Source organism: Elephantulus edwardii, unplaced genomic scaffold (assembly GCF_000299155.1).
Source record: "Elephantulus edwardii isolate Elephantulus edwardi_28Jun2011 unplaced genomic scaffold, EleEdw1.0 scaffold00134, whole genome shotgun sequence".
In the NCBI taxonomy this organism is placed as follows: Eukaryota; Metazoa; Chordata; class Mammalia; order Macroscelidea; family Macroscelididae; genus Elephantulus; species Elephantulus edwardii.
In genome coordinates this window covers 8,680,409-8,699,301 of record NW_006399884.1, presented here as the reverse complement: position 1 = coordinate 8,699,301, position 18,893 = coordinate 8,680,409, and the positions used below count along the sequence as shown (strand labels likewise).

Below are 18,893 nucleotides of genomic sequence, written 5' to 3'. Positions count from 1 at the left end.
CAAAAGTTCCAACCTACTACGTTGAATTCATTCTGACACGGTAACGCTGGAGGACAGCGTATAACCGCCCCACAAGGTTTCCAAGGCTTTACACAAGCAAACCGCCACGTCTTTCTCCCGGTGGGAGCTTTTCAGGTAATAGTCCAATGCCGAACCACTGCGCCACTCGGGATCTGGAAAAGCGGGGTGGCCAAGCTCATTCTGTCCAGGAAGGTGTCCCTAGCCACCGATTTCTCCCTCTTACGTACCTCACCAGCACTGACCCAGCTGCCCTTCTTAGTGAAGATTACTGTCGTTTTCAACGACTAACGGAGAGTCTGCCGCTTACAGGCTGACCTCCGGGACTGACAGGGACTTCACTCACCCCGCACTCCCCAGACCACCCTGCTACCTGCCTCATTGAGTGCCTGCGCACCCGAGCCCTATGCTGAGGGGAGTCTCGGCTGCTTCGCCTCTCTGGGGTTCCCCGGCTCTTTCTGGGGCGCCCCCGAGGGAGAAAGCCGCTTTGGCTCACACATAAATGCCGGGGTGACCACAAATGAGGTGAGAAAAGGAAAAACAAACAGACAAACCGCTGGGGGATCAAAGATTTGTCTTCTGTCCAGTTTGCTTTGCAGTTCGGGGTTAGCAGGGAGGAAGGAGAGCCCGCTGAAGATGAATGAGAGCAGGGCATTCGCTTACACGGGGACCTGGGCCGGGCCACACGCTGGCGCGATCTAAGTGGAATTAAAGGAGCACAGCGCTGAACAGGCCACGAGTCCCAGGGTGCGGAGGGGTGGGTGATCAGAGGGACAAAGGGACCCAGGAGTCGTAGGATAGCTTCCATTGTCCGCTTGCCAGGTGCGTGCAGCCCCAGTCAGGGGGCGGGCGTCAGCTTTTCCGCAGGGCCGCAGCGCTCCAGGCCCCGCATGCTGTCCCGGGGACGGCCCCGCTATAGCCGGGCTGGCGCGCCGAGCAGGTCAGCGAGACGCAGACGGCCGATGGTCTTCACCTCACCCAGGGCGGTGCGCAGCTCCTGCTCGGGCGAGCAGTGCAGGCGGCGCTCCAGCTCGCGCGCCACGGTCTCCCGGTCGCGGAGGCGCGCGGCCAGCACGAAGGGGAAGCCGAAGCGCGCGCGGTACTGCGCGTTGAGCTCAGCCAGCCGGCGCCGTTCGTCCACGCTCAGGCTCTGCAGGCCCGCTGCGCTCTGCTCGCGCTGCGACTCGGCCGTGAGCGTGCCCCGCTGCAGCTCGCGGCCCGCCAGGTCCGGGTGACAGCGAAGGATGCCTTCTTGGCCTGCAGAGAAGCAAAGAGACACGGAGGGCGTCACTGCGCCGGCCACGCGCGCGCAGCTGGGAGCGAGGGGTGCGCATCTGGGACTCTGCGGGAGTGAGGAGTTCCGACAGTACGGGGGCGCCCAGGGCACCGGTCCCTCTAACGAGTCCCAGATCTCGCACGCCTCCCTCACCCTCCTTCAGCCTCGGCCAGGACTTGGGGGCGGGGTGGGAAGTGACAGGTTTGTCCTTTGAGACCTTGGGTAAGTTGAGCGGAGGGGAGAGAGCGGCGGGCCGCGGAGGTCCGGAATTTATGGCTCGCTCGACAGAGAGCCGGGACGAGATAAGGAGCTGGAGTGGTTGGTAGCTTTTCAAAGTCCTTTGCTCTCAGGGGGGCTTTGATGTCGAAAGGGGCCGGACACAATGACCTGAAGACTTCCTGCAGAAGCAGGGAAGGGGTTTCTCTCCGCTCTGAAGGAGAGCGGGCAGGGGCGGGGTGGGTCTTCAGGAATAAGATCCTTGGAGCTGGGCAAACACACGCCCCCGACTTTGTGACCCAAATGTGTGAGCTCGTTCTGGATCCAGAAAACCAAAACGAAGCCTATTTCCCGCGGGATCCCACAGCCCCTTGAATTTAAGGGCCTTTCCTTCTTTTAGGAAAGTCGCGCCCACCCACCAGCAGCCCTGCCGGTGTCTCACCTTCCCTCCCTCCCATTGTGCGTCCCAAAGAGACGGCAGAGAATCGCGGTTTATTTTAAGAACGTTTCTCATCATTTTCCTAGGCTCAAGCTGGACACTCTACGGCGTGGGAGTGGGGGAGGAAGGTTAAGCAAAAAGAGAGAATTCCAGTTTGGAGCTGAGGAAGGGAGCTTGCGTCTGGCACGATTTCAGACACCAAGCACGGGCTCAGAATCTATAAAATGGACATAAATGACACCTAGCTCGCTGAGTAGTTGAGATTAGAGACAATTAACTTACCTGCAACACGGTGCTTAATGCCTAGTAAATAAATGATTACAGATCAGTTACTGTTGTTAGTCCTGGCCAGTAAACCCCAGTGAATGGCCTGGGGGCGCATCTCCAGCCAAACTGTTATTCAAAGAACCTGGCTTTTCAGACTCTCAACAACAACAACAGCAAAACCCCTCTGACTCCAAAGGAGGAAAGTGCCCATCCTTCTTTCTCAGAGCATCCAGCCTTTGGGTTGCCAGAGTAACCCCTTACCCACTAGGCCACCAGTTGTAGCTGTTGTGTACCCTAGAGCTGGAACCTGCAGGAGGAGATTGTCCATCCAGCTCTGGTGACCTACTGGTAAGAAGCTGCGCTGCAACCTCAAAGGCTCTTGGTTTAAATCCACCAGCTGCTCTGTGGAAAATGGATGGTCAGTCTTCTTCTGTGTGGTTTACTGCCTCTGAAAACCTGCTGGAGTGTCAGCTATGGGCCAGTTCCAGCTCCACAGTACTTAGCAACAATTCTTGTGGAGTAGCTGGTGTGGATTCCAACCTTGTGCCTTTGGGATTGCAGCAGAGCCTCTTACCACTAGGCCACCAGAGCTCCCTTATGATAGATAGATAGATAGATAGATAGATAGATAGATAGATAGATAGACAGACAGACATATAGACATATAAAATATATAGGATATTATTTATTTATGTATTTATTTATTCATTCATTCATTCATTCATGACTGTAGATTCTGAGTCATGGTGACCCTGTGTGCTTACAGGGTTGAATGGCCCCGTGGATTTTCTTGGATGTAGTATTTACAGGTAACTTGGAGAAGCTATCCAGTATGAGGTTCATCTGTGAGAGCTGGAACACAAACTCAGGTCCACTAACACCCAAGCCCATGAATGACCTTTAGCACTATGCTACAAAGACTAAGGTGCACCTGATCCAAACCATGGTGTTTTCAACTGTTTCCTATGCATCTGAAAGCTGGGCAATGAATAAAGAGACCAAAGAAGAACTGATGCTTTGAATGGCAGTGTGGTGAAGAGTAATGAATAACCGATGCACTGCCAAAAGAACAAACACACCTGTCTTGGAGGAAGTCCAGCCAAGGTGCTCTTTACAGGCCAGGATGATGAGACTTTATCTCACACACATTTGGCTTGTTAGGAGGGGTCAGTCCCTGGGAAAAGACCTCATGCTGAGAAAAGTGGAGGGTCAGTAAAAGAGAGGAGGACCCTCAATGAGATCGATTGACACAGTAACTGCAGCAATAGGCTCACGCTTGGTGGAGGTCATGAGCATGGTACAAGGTTCCAATTTCTTGTTCATGCAGTTGCTATGAGTAGTAATTGACTCACTAGATATAAATGTATACCTAACATTGTTCATAGGATTGCTATGAGTCGTGCTCGACTCAAGGCAATCTTCATCAACAACAACATATCTGACAACAACAACAATCTTTAAAGAAGCAGATCAGCAGGTCTTTTCCACAACTCTGTCAGATGCACTGGAACCACCAGCCTCTAGTGCTAGCTCCACACACATTTTCACCCCCCAGGGACCTTAATTCAGGTATTATCTTTCCTTAATCCCACTTAGCAGTGTCTATCCAATTAAAGTACAGGATAGGACAGGGTTTAGAGCTGTTCACAGGGTTACTAAGAGTTGTACTCAAAGCAATTGCGCTTAACAACCATAACAACAAAATAACAATAACAGTCAATTAAAGAATGGATGGAGTGGCTTCCTCTAACTCTTCAACCAATTGTCCTCGGAAGTAAGGAGAATGTAGACAAGATCTCCTTTTAAGGGAGGATTCATGGAGGCTCAGCAAAGTTTAGCTGACCCACCCAAGGTCACTTAGCCAGAAGCTGACTGTGTCTGGAACCTAGTTCCAAGTCATCAAAACTTTCTGTTTAATGCTCAGGGGACTTTATACCGTGAAACTCCTGTCACCAATAACCCTATCTCTAGAATATTTTTATCATCCGGACCTGAGTCCAATCTGCAGCCCACCCAGCCCTGGGGACCCTCAACAGCCCAGGCTGGAGGAGGGTGTGTTGAGCCCCCGCCCTTACCCCCATGTAGTTGCAGAGTGGGCCCAGGTCAAGCAGAACCACCTTCTTTATCCTGTGATCACCCTGCCCAGCCAGAGGACCCCAAAATACAGTGTCTGCTAAGATTCCCCCTGGGCTTAGCACCCCCTTTTTTCCTTACCAGCCTAAAAGAGAAAAGGAGTGATTGTTGAATTACTGGTGGCAGGTCCAGGCTCATGGCCAGTCTGTCCCCTTACTGCTTCCTACCAGCCTCTCAACATGGACCTACCTCCCAGAGATGGAGTCAGTTCGGGTCCATAGCTTGGCAGCGTCAGGGGACAGGTCGCACACATGCCAGGCCTGTCCCCTGTCCTCTTGCCTTGCACCTCACTCCTCACTCCCCTCGGGTTTATCTCTCATCTTGGGAACACCATCCCCTCCCTTGGTTAATATTTGGCCAGGACTCAGCATGCCTCTCACACTCTGTGGGAAGGGGGTTGGGAAGGGGAAGAGATGAGCAGAGTAAAGAAGAAGAGTCTAAAAAAGAATAAGAAAAAAAAATAAAAAAGAATAAGAATGGAAACTACAAACACAAGACAGCCCTCTGCGCCCTAAAGCACATGTTGTCAGAGGTGCTGCTGTGTGTGATGGGAGGTATTGTTATGTGCTGTTGATTTGGAACTGACTCAGAACTGAGCCTCCAGCAGGTTTTCAGAAGCTGTAAATCACATGGGAGGAGTGCCCATCTTTCTTCCTCGGAGTAGCTGGTGGATTTGAACTGTTTGCCCTTGGGTTCACAGTGCAGCTCCTCCCCACTAGGCCACCAGAGCTCCCTGGGTGGTGGAATGGCAACCCTAGATGACAGACTAGCACTCCCTGCAGGGTTTCTAGGCTTTATGCAGCCTTTATGGAAGCAGAAAGATCACCAGCTCTCTTCTTCCATCATGTAGCTGGAACCTTAAGCAGCAGAGTACTTAATCGCTGTGTAACCAGGGCTCCTTAGTGGATGGTAGTTTGGAAGAACTAGAACCTGACCCCGCTTGGCCCAAAGACTCCATGTTCATTGCCCCAAATCACTGGGTCCTTGAGGTCATCTCTCCCACCTCCAGCACTTACTTACTGCCTCTATAATGTCCTTCCCTCCATGGCCCAGCTTGAGGGACAAGAAACTGCATTAGGCTCATTCCCACCTGCCTGCCCTGTCTACCTGCCCCCTCACCCAGAATGCCAGGTTCCAGCTGGGACAGGTGTGATCCACGGTTCATAAGGCTGCCTTAGCGCTACCTATGCTTCTGAGTTCCTCTCAGAATCCTGGACTTCCGTGCCACTGGCATGCCATGTCCTATGTTCTGTCTAGAGACAAACATGCAATATGGTAGGGACCACAGGAAAGTCTGCACCTAGAGGAGGCCCTGGCACAGAGCAGGCACTCATGATTTTAACAAGGCAGCTGTGATCACTGAAGAGCAGGTAAGAGCCTCAGAGCTCCCGCAGGGCACCAGCCACCCAGCCTCTGTAGCACTTGCTGTCTCTCCTGGTACGAGGGCCCGTCTATTGAAGACCAGCCACTCATTTGTGTTCTAAACACCAGCCCTTCTTTTTTACGCAAACACAGCAAAATTCCCCAGAAGAGTTGCACACACTATTTCCAGTTCCCTCTACTAAGCTCTCAAGCCCACTACTTGTTTTGTTTTGTCTTTCATACAGCATGCTCATGTGAATAAAGCACACACATATAACAAGCATGGCGAGCACAGGAAAGGAAAGCATCAGAAGATGATACAGTTTGCCAAAACCTGTCTAACACAGATGTCATTGGTGTAAAAATACAACAGTCTGCTCTTGTCAAGATCACAGATGTTTCCAAGCTCCCAGGAACATGTCACTTGACTGACTTTCTCTCCTTAAAAGATTAAGAAGGAGACATCACTGCCCAGATTCAGCACTGGTTCTTCCTCTGCTGTCAGACCCTACACTTCAAAGCCTTCCAGGAAACAACACCTCTACTTCCCTCCTCTATTTGCACAGATGCCCCAAGTGTTCTCATCTAGTCCTGTGGGTTTTCTTTGGTTTCATTTTTATTATGATTTGCGTGAAAGCTTATAGAGCAGATTGTCATTCCATTTGACCATTCCTGCATGGATTGTTTATGACACTGATCATAATCCTCGTGCAGCATCACTCTTTTCACTTTCCCTGTGGCTCTTATTTCCACTCATCCCCACACCTTGTTCCTCCCTTGCCTCTGAGCTTTATCCTCGGGTAGACGCTGCCCTTCCGATCCTGCGTGGGGGAGTGTTCTAAGGGCTGAGGGCCTCCATGGTGTTATTGTTAGATGACGTGCTCTTGAGTGGACTTCAAGTCCTAGTAACCCTGTGTCCATCGGATCTAAACCTTGCCTGTTCCTGCACCAGGGTAACAGTGACTGTGTTAATCCATCCCAATGAGGATCTTTCTGTCTTTCTCTGATCGTCTACCTTTGCAAGCATGGTGGACTTTACCAGGGACTGGCTCCTTCTGACAATATGTCCAAAACATGGGAGACAAATGGATAGGGCTCACTTCGTTGACTGGTTTATTGTTAAATTCAAGTTGTCCCACAGGAATGGGTTCAGTTCCAGAGCTATGGGGGACTGATGACCATAGCCTTGGGTTTTCCATCACAGCAACATGGATTTGAATAGCCTCAGTTCTTTGATGATACCAAATCTAGTGTGGCTTACTGCTCCCACCAATGTTCCTCAGCTGTAATCACACAATAGCCAACATTTTCATTGGGATGACTAAGGGTGACTTCAAATCAGCATGCTCCTATCCTCTGTCCCCTGTTCTCTGTCCTGTCTTCTTCAGAAAAGAGCACCCTACCTGTTTTAGCTTGATCAATCAAGCCAAAGGAATAATTAATATCCTTGGTTCTTCTTTGCTTCTGGTCCCACTTCCACCCGCCCCCCCCCCACCCCGCCAAGTATATCAACAACGCATGTTGGCTGTAACTTGGCAACATGTTCCGAGACTCCAACAACATCTCTCCTTCTCTGCAGCTACAACCCTGCTCCAAGCAACTGTGGTGTGTCCGTTTCACTGTTACTAGACTAGTCCCTCCATTTGATATCTCTGTCTGCTATACATGGTCATCTTGGGGGGTGGACTCTCATTGCAAACGGAGTCAGTAAAAATTTCTTGCCACATCTGAGAACCTTTACCTTTGCCTTCCTCTGTCCTTAAATCCCTCCACTCTGCACCATTCTCCAACTATCTTCTAAGCCTCCCAGCGTCAAGTCCATACTACTTCCTTACTTTTCTGGCTGCTTGCTTCTCATCCTTCAGTTCTGATCTCAAATGACATTTATCCGTTGTTCACAGGGTTTCTGTGAGGCACAGTTAAGTCAACATCATCTAACAACAACAGCAACAACATACTTATGATGAAGGAAATAAATAATTATACAATGAAACCATCAGCTGCCCCTTGAAAGAAAGACGAGGCAGCCTGCTTCTGTCAAACTTTGCAGCCTTGGAAACCCCATGAGCACTTCTACTCTCATCTGTGGGGCTCTTGGAATGGATCAAGTGGCAATAGTTTTGGCTTGTTTTGCTTTCTGTTGTTATGTACGTACCATCGAGTCAGAAGTGATAGCTAGCTGGCCCCTCAGGTGGTTTTCAGAGGCAGTAAATTACACGGGAGAAGACTGCCCATCTTTCTCCTGTGGTGCAGCTGGCATATTTGAACCTACATGCCTTCGGGTTAGCAGTGCCGCTCCTCACCCTAAGCCATTTAAGTCCAGAACTGAAGAGTGAGAAGCAAACAATTAGAGACCTAGGGAACTAGAATGAACTTGACATTGTGACATTGTGAACTTGACATTGGAAAATAGTGAAGAGTGGATGGATGAATGTTTTAATAACACCAATGAAAACTGACAAAATGAATTCCAATGTCTAAGCAAACACTTATTGTATCTGTTGCTGTTTTATGTGCCACCAGTTGACTACAACTCATAGGATGCTGTGAGCAACAGTCTGAAGTTTGGCCTACCCAGCACCATCCTCATGATCTCTGACACGTTGGAGCCCACTGACGGTCTCACTGTGTCAGTTTATTTTCTAGAGGGCCCTCTGCTTTCTTTCTGGCCCTTTGCCTCTCCTAGCATGATGTCTTTCTCCACAGACTAGCGCTTTCTGACAACGTGCCCGAAGTGTGTGAGATTTAAGTGTAACCATCCCCCTATTTGCTCTTCCTCGAGGACAGATCTGCTTGTTCTTTTGGAAGAACATGGACATTCAGAACTCTTGGTCACCGCTAACTTTCAAAGGCATCAATTCGTCTTTGGTCTTCTTATTAATTGTCCAACTTCCAGATGTAGAGGAAACAACTGAAAATACCGTGGCTTGGCTAGCACCGTGGTCTTTAAATGGATATTGGTGCTCTTTAACACTTTCAAGAGGTCCTTGACAGCAAATTTTTCCAGTGCTGGAGTCTTGATTCCTTGACTGCGACTAACAGGGGTGTTGCTTGTGGATCCAAGTGAACTGAAATTGTTGGCAATTTCAACCTTTTCTCCACCTATCACGATGTTACCTATTGGTCCAGTGGTGAGAATTTCTGTTTTCTGGATGCTGAGACATTATAGATATATAAATAATCACCTTAAATCTTCACTTTCAGTATGCAAGGTTGTATTATCTGCATAATGAAGATTGTCAATGAGTTCTGATAGCAGTCTTTTCATAGATTTCAGTGTCTTGAATAATTTGCTGAACATACAGATTGATAGGTATGGAGAAAGAATCAAGCCCTGATGACATCATTCCTGTTTTAAACCATGCAGTGTTCCCTTGTCCTGTTTGCACAGTACCTTCTATGTATAGGTTTTAAAAGAGCACAATTAAGTGTTCTGGGACTCCCATTCTTCTCAATGTAAGCTATAATTTTTTATTATCCACAAGAAAATACCTTTGCATAGTCAATAAAATACAAGTAAATGTCTTTCCATTATTCTCTACTTTCAGCCAAGGGCCATCTGACCCCAGCAATAATGCCTCTCATTTCATGGTGTTTCTTGAATTAAGATTGAATTTCTGGACAAATGAAAATCAAAACTAATCCTGGCCTGCCACCTACTGGCCACTGATCTTCATCATACCGCAGCTTAAATGTATTGCCAACCAGCTTGTTTACAGAAACTGGCTCTTCAGTTTTCCTTGAAGATGGACTGTTTCCCAAAACAAAAAACAAGCCATTGGGTAGGCAGAGCTCTGGTTTTTTAACATCTTCCTGGAGCGCCTTCTAGTGTTAAGATTATAAGAATCCATGCTATCTAGTTTGTATTGTGCAAGGGATATGGTGGCGTAGTAGCAAGAAGCTGAGCTGCAGTCTCAAAGGCATGTGATTCAAATCCACCAGCCGCTCTGCGGGAGGCTTGGCAACCTTTTGGCTATCAAACAAATGTGTTAACTACTGTGCTATAAGGGCTACTCTTCTGAGGAAAGAACTCTAATACACACACACACACACACACACACACACACACACATATGTTGTTGTTAAGTGTCGTCGACCCATAGCAACCCTATGAACAAAAGACATGAACACCTGTATAACTTTCATCGTTTCTCCACGTTCATAGTTTCCAGAGGCAAGTTATTTCGGAAGCGGATGCCTCTCCTACTTACAAGCTTGTTTTAACCAGGGAACTCCACCAAACACCATGGGTAACCATTAATGCACTTGACACATCAGTGTCACAGTGTTTAGCATCACAGCAACCACGAGTTACCTCTGTACAGCAAATGGACAGACCAGTGCTATACCACTTAGAAAAATGTTTGACCAAAACCCATTAAAACCAGGCCTGAGGGCCTCAGATTAAAATCACTCACCTTGGACTAGGTATCGTAACTATCTATACACTAGGCCATTAAAGCTCTCTTCTTGTTGTTGTTAAGTGCCGTCGAGTCGTAGACGACTCATAGCGACCCTATGAATGAAAGACCTGAACACTTGTGTAACTTTCATTATTTCTCCAAATTCATAGGGTTTCTGGAGGCAAGCTATTTCGGAAGTGGATGGCACTCCGGCTTCCAAGCTTGTTTTAATCGGGGAGCTCCACCAAATAGTATCCACCATGACTAGTCATTATCTCATTTGACACATATATATTATTAAAGAAATGATGATAGTTATGGAAAGGAATTAGGTCTTTTGTTAATAGAGTCACTATGAGTCACGCTTGACTTGATGGCAATCAACAACAAAACCAACAAGATATTATATGTTATATATATTTCCTTCATCATAAGTATGTTGTTATTGTTGTTAGATGATGTTGACTGTTGATGGTGAATCCTAGGAACCTCATAAACAACAACTTACCTTTCTCTTTCCTTATTTCCCTCCACTCTGCACAATTCTCCAACCATCTTCTAAGCCTCCCATTGTCAAGTTCATTCTACTTCTTTATGTTTCTGGCTGCTTGCTTCTCATCCTTTAGTTGATGGGTTGACATGAGTCAAAATCAACAGCAGTGGATTAGGTTTCAAAGACTTAGCACGTGAAGAGCATTTAGAAAAGTCCCTCAAGGGGAGCTCTGGTGGTCTAGTGGCAAGAAGCTGCACTGCAATCCCAGAGGAGCACGGTTCAAATCCACCAGATACTATGCCGGGAAAGGAGGGACAATCTCCTCCTGTACCAGTCAGATCTGATTTGATGATTTGATGGTACATGCACAAATAATAAAATTTTTTAAAAAAACTAAAAAAAAAAAGAAAAAAAAAAAAGAAAATTCCCTCAAACACGGTAGTGGTCAGATCAGAGTGCAATGCATTTTAATCCTGTAATTAGTATTATTGCTTTGACCAGTGTCCTCTGTAAGATCCACTGTGGTGATTGGATCTGAGGAGTCACCAGTAATAAGTCTGTACTTGTACTTCCGAGGACGTGCAGGTTCCAGCAGTGTGGAGAGTCAGGGGCCACCTGCAGGGACACCCATCAGAGAGCTGCGTCTAGTGCAGAAGCAAGCAGTGCCCCTCTGAACCAAACTCCTGAGGTCATTTTCCCCTCTGACCCCTACCAACTGATCCACTGATCCTAAAGTCAGAACAAATCTAGATCTTTCAAGATCATCTTAGGAGACAGGACATGCACTCATTCAACAAATCTTTTCTACATCCTTCTATCTCAGTTAAGAGTGCTGGGGGCCCAGAGGCCCAAGCGCTTGGTCATTAACCAAAAGATAGGCTGTTAGAACCAACCCAGTGGTTCTGTGGTAGAAAGGCCTGGTGATCTTCTCCCACAAGGGTTACTAAAACCAAACCACTGCCATCAAGTCAATGCTCACTTGCATGACCCTCCATTATGTTCCTGATCTTAATGGGAGAAGACCTTCGTCTCTCTCCCTCGGAGACACTGACAGATTTGAACTGCTGACCTTTCAGTTTTCAGACCAACACTTAACCTACTTAACCAGGGGGCAGTCCGGATAACCTCTCGGACATCACGGATACTGACATGAATCCCAACAGAGAGAGTCCGTGAAGGGACTGCAGGGAAGGAGGGAGGGACTAGACAGAGATTCCCGGTTGTGTCCCAATCCCACTGCAGTTAAGACAGTGACAGGAATTGGCCTCAGCTTGTGCGGATGATGCGAATGCGGGGCCAGGCAGGCCTTCGGTGCTGTGCATAAGGTGACAGTGAGTCACAGCCCCACCAACAGAAAGGCTGGTCAGACAAGTTGGGCAACTTCCCTGATGGGAAAGAAGCTGGAAATCAGAGAGATGCTTTCTTTTATTACCTAAATTCTTGAAACAGAGTGAATAGGAAATAAATACTTGTTGAATAATTGGAGAAACAAATGAATAGCAGACCTAAATTCTCCGTGCTCGCTGGCATTATCTCAACGTCCTCTCCAGCCCACCATCCCGGGGTTTGACAGAGATCCTGGCATTGTTCCTTCTTTTTCTTTTTTCCTTTTAGGGTCGGGTCTCTGGAAAGGTCATGCACATCCCTTAAAAATCACGTCCCCCCGGTCTAGAGGCCTTTCGTTTTGGCTGCTCTGTCCTTCCGGCAAACGTCTGAACATGGGCTTGGCTGACCTCTTGCTTGGTAGGCTTTCGTCTGCAGGCAGGATGCAGCTCATTGATCCTTGCTCCTGCGTGCGGCTGGGCTGTTCCTGAGAGCTCTCGGTTAAAGGTCTTGCGCGCCAGCTCCCCCTGCCTCCTCTTACCTGAACTGCAGAGGGGCTGCCGCGCTCAACAAAGCCATATATCAAGTATTTTTTATAGTTTTTATTTTTAATTTTAATAAACATTTATAGAGATTTTGGATTTCCATTCATTCATTGCTGTACTTTTCTCCCTGCTCACCCCTCCCCACCAGTTCGCTCCTCTCTTTGAAAAGAAAAAGAAAAAAAAAATTCCTTCATTGGTATATAATTCCCCCATCCCTTCCCCTCCCCTCCCCCGCGCCCTCGCACCGCGTACACTTCTATATGCAACCTTAATTCTGGACTCCAGTGCTAACCACAATACTCAATCATATATCACCTCTAATCTGTTCTTGCCCTCATCTGTTTCAGAGTTGGAAGCAACCTAAGTGCCCATCAACAAACGAATGGATAGAGAGAAGCTGCGGTATATTCACACAATGGAATACTATGCCACATTGAAAAACAAAGAACTCATGCAATATTATTCAAAATCGGTGACCCTGGAGGACATTACGCTGAGTGAAATATCTTAGTCACAAAGGGACAAATATTGTATGGTGCCACTGTTGTAGAATGGATCTGACATCAGGGTTGGGGTAAGACTGAGTTATGTATTTTATGAAATCGTTGTCCCTGACTGTTGCATAGTATTCCATTGTGTGAATGTACCATAGTTTCTCATGGGAGAGGCTAAAGAGCATTATGCTAAGTGAACTAACTCAGTCTTATAAGGATTCATACTGCGTAAGACCATTATTGTAAAAATAGAAGAATTACTAATAAGATGTGTACAAAAGTGCACAGGGGGAAGGGGAGGAGGTGGGGTGCTGAAGGTGTGTGTGTGTGTGTGTGTGTGTGTGTGTGTGTGTAAATCATGAGGTCTTAGAGTTTGATGAACAGAGAGAGGAGGTGAAAGAATTAGGAAAGATCCAGTGGGGACCTGAAAAAAAAGGGTAATAATGGGCATAGATCAATGATAATTTTATAACACAATGTATTGGAACGGCCATATAAAACACAATGTGAATGAAGGAAATGTGTGAAACAAACTGTATGTGAAGGAAACACAATGTATATGAATTTCGTATGCAAACCAATATAAAATTTAAAAATTTAGATAAAACGAACTAAAACCCCCCACAACAAACTCCGTAGCAACCTGGTAGAATGGAGTTGAACTGCCCATAGTGTTTTGAAGGCTGTCATCTTTACAGAGCAGACTACCCTGTCTACCATTCTCCCAGATGGAGAGCTGGTAGATTTGAACAGGTGGCCTCCTGGGTACAGCTCGGCACTTTACCACTATGCCACCAGGTCTCCTTCAGCTCTGGCGAGACCCTGCAAAATGTGCCAGCATTTACCCAGGGTTTGTGTCTGTTTGATATCATATAAAAAGAGCAATAATGGGCACAGATCAATGGTGATTAATTTTATAACACACAATGGAAAGGTCATATGAAACACAATGTGAATGATAGAAATCAGTTGTATTTCTCGACTCTTTGCAGATGTGCTTAAAAGAAATAAAAAAGATTTCCTTCTTGGAGAGATTTTTCCGGCATCCATATTTGGTTGGCTGGTTCTGTCATGGAACAGAACTACCGGCCAGCAGCTTGGGAGTTGACTGGATCACCAGGCCCTTGTAAGTTCAGGGTGCGGCTGGTTTTGAAAGCAGATCACCAGGCTTTTTTTGTGGCCTTTGAACTTCCAATCTTTTGGCCAACAGCTAAGCACATTAACTATTTGCACCACTCTGGGAATCTCAGAGAGCAAAACAAAACCCGTTGTTGGGCAGTAGATTCTAACACGGTGACCCTGCAGGACAGGGTGAAACTGCCTCAGAGCATTTCCAGGCCTGTCATCTCTGCGGAAGTCACCGCCTCATCCCTCTCAGTTTGAACCACCAACCTTGCAGTAATCTGCTGACAGCTTAACCACTGCACCAACAGGCACAAAGAAAACATCTTTTCTTACTGATCTCAAGATATAAAGGGGGTGCTGTTGTGTGCTGTCAGGTTGATTCCAATGGCATTCAGGACACAGAGTGTGCCTGTGCCTGGCTTAATGGGAGGAGATTGCCTATCTCTCTTGAGGAGTGGCTGGTGGGGGGATTTGAACTTTTAATCTTTTGGTTAGAAGTGCAACATAAGGGGAGCCTCACCATCACCGTCACCATCACCGTCACCATCACCGTCACCATCACCGTCACCCTCTACCTCTGACACTGCAGGCCTGTCCCCACTTGATAAGGAGTTGCCTTATCAAGGACTGCGATGAGGCCGCCTGACTTGGCCTTTCGAGGTGATGTAGTGTGTGTCATCCAGAGCCACTTGGGTGTGTCTCCCTAAACTCACACCCGGGGAAGCCTGGTTGTCTCCATCCACCCACCAGGTCATCTCACCTGTCCCCTTTCTCCGAAGGTGACCTTTAGACTCTCATCTCTCCCCTCACCCCCCAGGCAGCTGCCTACACAGCCCAGTGCAGACCAGCTGACTCCAAAGGCTCAGCAGCCATGTCCCCTGGGCTCCACAGATAGAGAGATACTGGCCGTCTCCTCCCTTCATATCAAAAAAACCAGACCCACTGCCCTCCAGTCCCTAGTGCACAAAATACCCCAAGCCCAGCCCCACGGGTGTGACTGCAGCTCATGGAGAACCCCTCACCCTTATTGGGTTTCGGAGGCTGTTATTGGACATCTTTCTCCTGAGGAGCACTTGGTGGATTCAAACCACCAACCTTTTGGCTTGTGGTCAAACATATTACACATTATGTGGCCAGAACCCCTCAAATAGGGCATTCCACTGGGGGGCCGAGAGAGGTGGGCTTCTGGACTCTGAGTGGTAGTGAGTGAAGTCATTAGTGCCTAATCTGAGAAGCACTCCCGCCTCACCCCACCACTGTCAGGTGACTTGGAAGCTGTCGTACGTAACAGCCCCCCTTACCCCCGTCCTCACTTCCGCCCTCATGCTTCAGTTCGTTCCAGTTTGATCTCACCCCATACAAGAGCTTGACTGTCACAGAGCTTGGAAAAACTCACCAAGGCTCACAGCCCCTCACTGTCTTCATGCTGATTCAGTCCCACAGGGACCCTGCCTGACAGGGCAGACCGCCCCAGGGGGATTCCAGAACTGTAATCTCTAGCTCAGCCTCTTTTTTTCTTCCCTTCTAGCAGCACACGGGTTTGAACTGCTGACTTTTCAGTTAGCAGCCATTTTAGCTACCCCACCACCAGACTCCTTATCACAACATAGATAACGAAATAATCAAAACCTGGGAGAGCCAGAACGTTGGGGCAGTGTTGTTGTTAGGTGCCATTGAGTCACAATGACCCACAGCGACCCTACAGGCCTGGACCTCGGCCTGCCTGGCACCATCGTCATCATGATCCCTGCCACGCTCACGCACAGTCATGGGTCAATCCATCTGGTTGAGGCTCTTCCTCTCATCACTGACCTTTCCCAGCATGATGGCTTTTTCCAAAGATTATTCCCTCCTGACAACATGCCCAAAGTACGTGAGATGAAGCCCCACCACCCTCGCCTCTAAGGCTTTCCCTGGCTGCCTTTCCTCCGAGACAACGCGTGGGATAGTTCTCTCCTCAACACCACAACTCAAAGATACAGATTCTTCTTCTGCCATCCTTAGTCACTGTCCAACTTTCCTTGCTTTTCTAAGTCCTTTGAGTTTTCTGCCTCTGACAGTGGAAAATATTTGAATTTTTCCCTTCCCTGCCAAGTGCCTGACTTCCAAAGGTTTTGCAGGTTGGTTTTCCTGTCCATCAAAAGAGCACTGGCAGTGCATTCTACACTGTGCTGCTTACCAAGAGGTCCATCAATAGCTTGGACTGAAGGGGGGCCAGTTAGAGGGAGACGGGCAGTCTCCTCTTGTAAGGATTTACCACCTTGGAAATCCCATGGAGTCCGGTGGTAAGCAATCAGACTGAACTAACAAATCAAATTTTGTAGTCTTTCTGATTTGGGTGAAAGTGTAGAGGGCAAATGAGTCTTCCATTCAACCATTCATACACACTTAGTTCACACTGGTTATAATCCGTTCACTGTGACAGCACTCTTCCCTTGTACCTTTTGAGTCCCATTTCCACTAATCCTTCTATCCTACCCCTTCCTGCCTTCTGAGCTTCATTCCTGGGCAAATGTTACCTTTTGGTCTCATGTGGCTGATTATTTTAAGGCGTGAGCGCCTCCCTGATGTTATTGATCACCTTAGAGGCCTATGTAGTTTTGCCTGAAAGCTGAGCCGGAAGGTCAAACCATTTTGATCATCTTGAACCCAACGAAACCTTACCTGCCTGTGGAAGTGCATCGATAAAGGCACAGAAATGCTTCTCCAAGTCCTCCAGGTCATGGAATGGACGCTGAGACCACACAGCAGCTGCTATCAGAGGACACCTCTCAATGACATTCCCAAACATGTCCACGAAGTCCACAAAGTCCATGGAGTTGACCTGATCCATATCCATCGTCCTTGGTCAGCTGGAGGCAGGGGGGTGGCTAGCTCCCCTTTGGACAGGGTGAGGGGACCGACTGGCTGTTCGTGTGGGTTTGTGTGCTGGACAGGAGGGTCTGTCTGTGTGCAGTGCCGACCTCACGGCCTTCAGCCACTGGGCTTGTGTAATGAACAAACATGGGCGGACAGTCTGGGGTCAGGTGCCAACTTAACAAAAACCAGTTTCAGAGAATTATTGACTCAGCTTTGGAGCCACAGATGTTTTGGGAGCCATTCTCATCCGCCCCCTCCCCATTCTCATTTTTAAGTCATTGTTTCCCTGTTTCCCCCAGAGAGTTGTCCTTGATGTCCCAGAGGAAGGTCACGCAGGTCAAACCACTTGGCACTTGATGTCCCAGCGCTTGGTTATCGCAGCGGCGGCGGACCGACCAGTGGCCATTGGAACGCGGTGTATGGCGCCCTCATGTGGTCGGAGCAGAGCGGCGCGCTGACGAGTTTTCAAGGACTCAGGTTTTTCAGGAGCCACGTGGCTCCTTTATGTAAAGAGTAGACCCTTCACCAAAGGTCAGCAGTTCGCGTCCACTCGCGAATCCACGGGAGAAAGAAGGGTAGTCTCTTCCCCTCGGAAGCTCGATGGAAGGCCGCCACGAGTGGGACCTGGCTCAACAACATTGATTTGGTTTGGGTTTAGATTTTCCCGAAGTAGATTGTCAAGCCTTTCTTTGAATGCACCTCTGGGTGGACTCAAACCTACGACCTTGCTGTTAACAGTCAAGTGCATTAACCGTTTGTTCCACCCAGGTAAGCGTATTAACACACACAAGTTCTTAAAATAGTTCCTGTTACACAACTCATTGCCATCATCTCATAGCAATGAGGGTTTGGAGGCTGTAAATCTCACAGGAGAATGTCCATGACGTTCTCGCGTGGAACCAAATGGCAGCTGCCTGGTAGATCAGAATGGAACTGCTGTCTATAATTTTCTTCTTGTTATTATGTACCATTGAGTCAGAACCAACCTAGAACTGACCCTTCAGTGGGTTTTCAGAGGCAATATATTGGATGGAAGGAGATTATCTAGAGTTTTCTAGGCAGTAATATTTCCTTTATGGAAGTGGACAGGCAGATCTCTGGGTGTTAGTAGGTGAGTTTGATCTGATAACTTTTTGGTTAACAGCAGAGTGTTTAACACTGTCTCAATATTTTGTGCTATTTGGTCTGATTTTAAAACAAAGCCCATTGTACATCTATGTTCATAGCAGCATTATTCACAATAGCAAGAAAATGGAAACAGCCCAAATGCCCATCAACATACGGATAGATTGAGAAGTTATGGTACATTCACATAACGGAATGCTACGCAGCACTAAGGAGCAATAATTTGGGAGAATCTAGAGATCATTAAGCTGAGTGAAAAGGAGAAAAACTACATACAACTAAAACAGAAAGACAACTAGTAAGATATAAGTTCAAAGGGGGAAGGAGAAAGGCCAGGGGTAGAGTGTGGGGAGGGGAGAAATCACATTTCCTAGTGATTTTGGTGGTGAGTTTGGTTGGCATAGAGAGGGGGTGAAGGAATTAAGAAAGAACCAGTGGAAACCTGAGAGATGAAGTAATTGCGAGCATAGATCAATGGTGATTAACTGTATAAAACGCAATATATAGGAATGATTGTATGAAACACAATGTGAATGAAGAAATGGGGGGGGGCACTAACAGAACAAATAACCCCAAACCAAAGCCCATTGCCTCTGGGTTGACTCTGAGTCACAGGACTCCACCTGACAGCACAGAATTGGCTGGAATCTTGATGGGAACAGATCACCAACCAGGTCTTTCCTTCTTTGAAGCTGCTGAGTGGGTTCAAACCATCAACCTGCTCACTCCATACACAAAAACCAACTCAAGGTGGATCATGGACCTAGGACTAAAACCAAGGACTATGAAATTCATTACAGAAAAGCTAGGAACAA

General features: G+C 47.6%; 1 protein-coding gene across 1 annotated transcript; it reads right to left on the bottom strand.

The window, feature by feature from the left end:
• Positions 1-931: 931 nt before the first annotated feature.
• URAD (ureidoimidazoline (2-oxo-4-hydroxy-4-carboxy-5-) decarboxylase) lies at positions 932-16,933 on the bottom strand. Its single transcript, XM_006894073.1, has 2 exons — positions 16,759-16,933; positions 932-1,275 (listed from the first exon to the last, which is right to left on the bottom strand). The coding sequence occupies exons 1-2, from the start codon at positions 16,931-16,933 to the stop codon at positions 932-934; spliced, it is 519 nt and encodes a 172-aa protein (XP_006894135.1).
• Between the last annotated feature and the right edge of the window lie 1,960 nt (positions 16,934-18,893).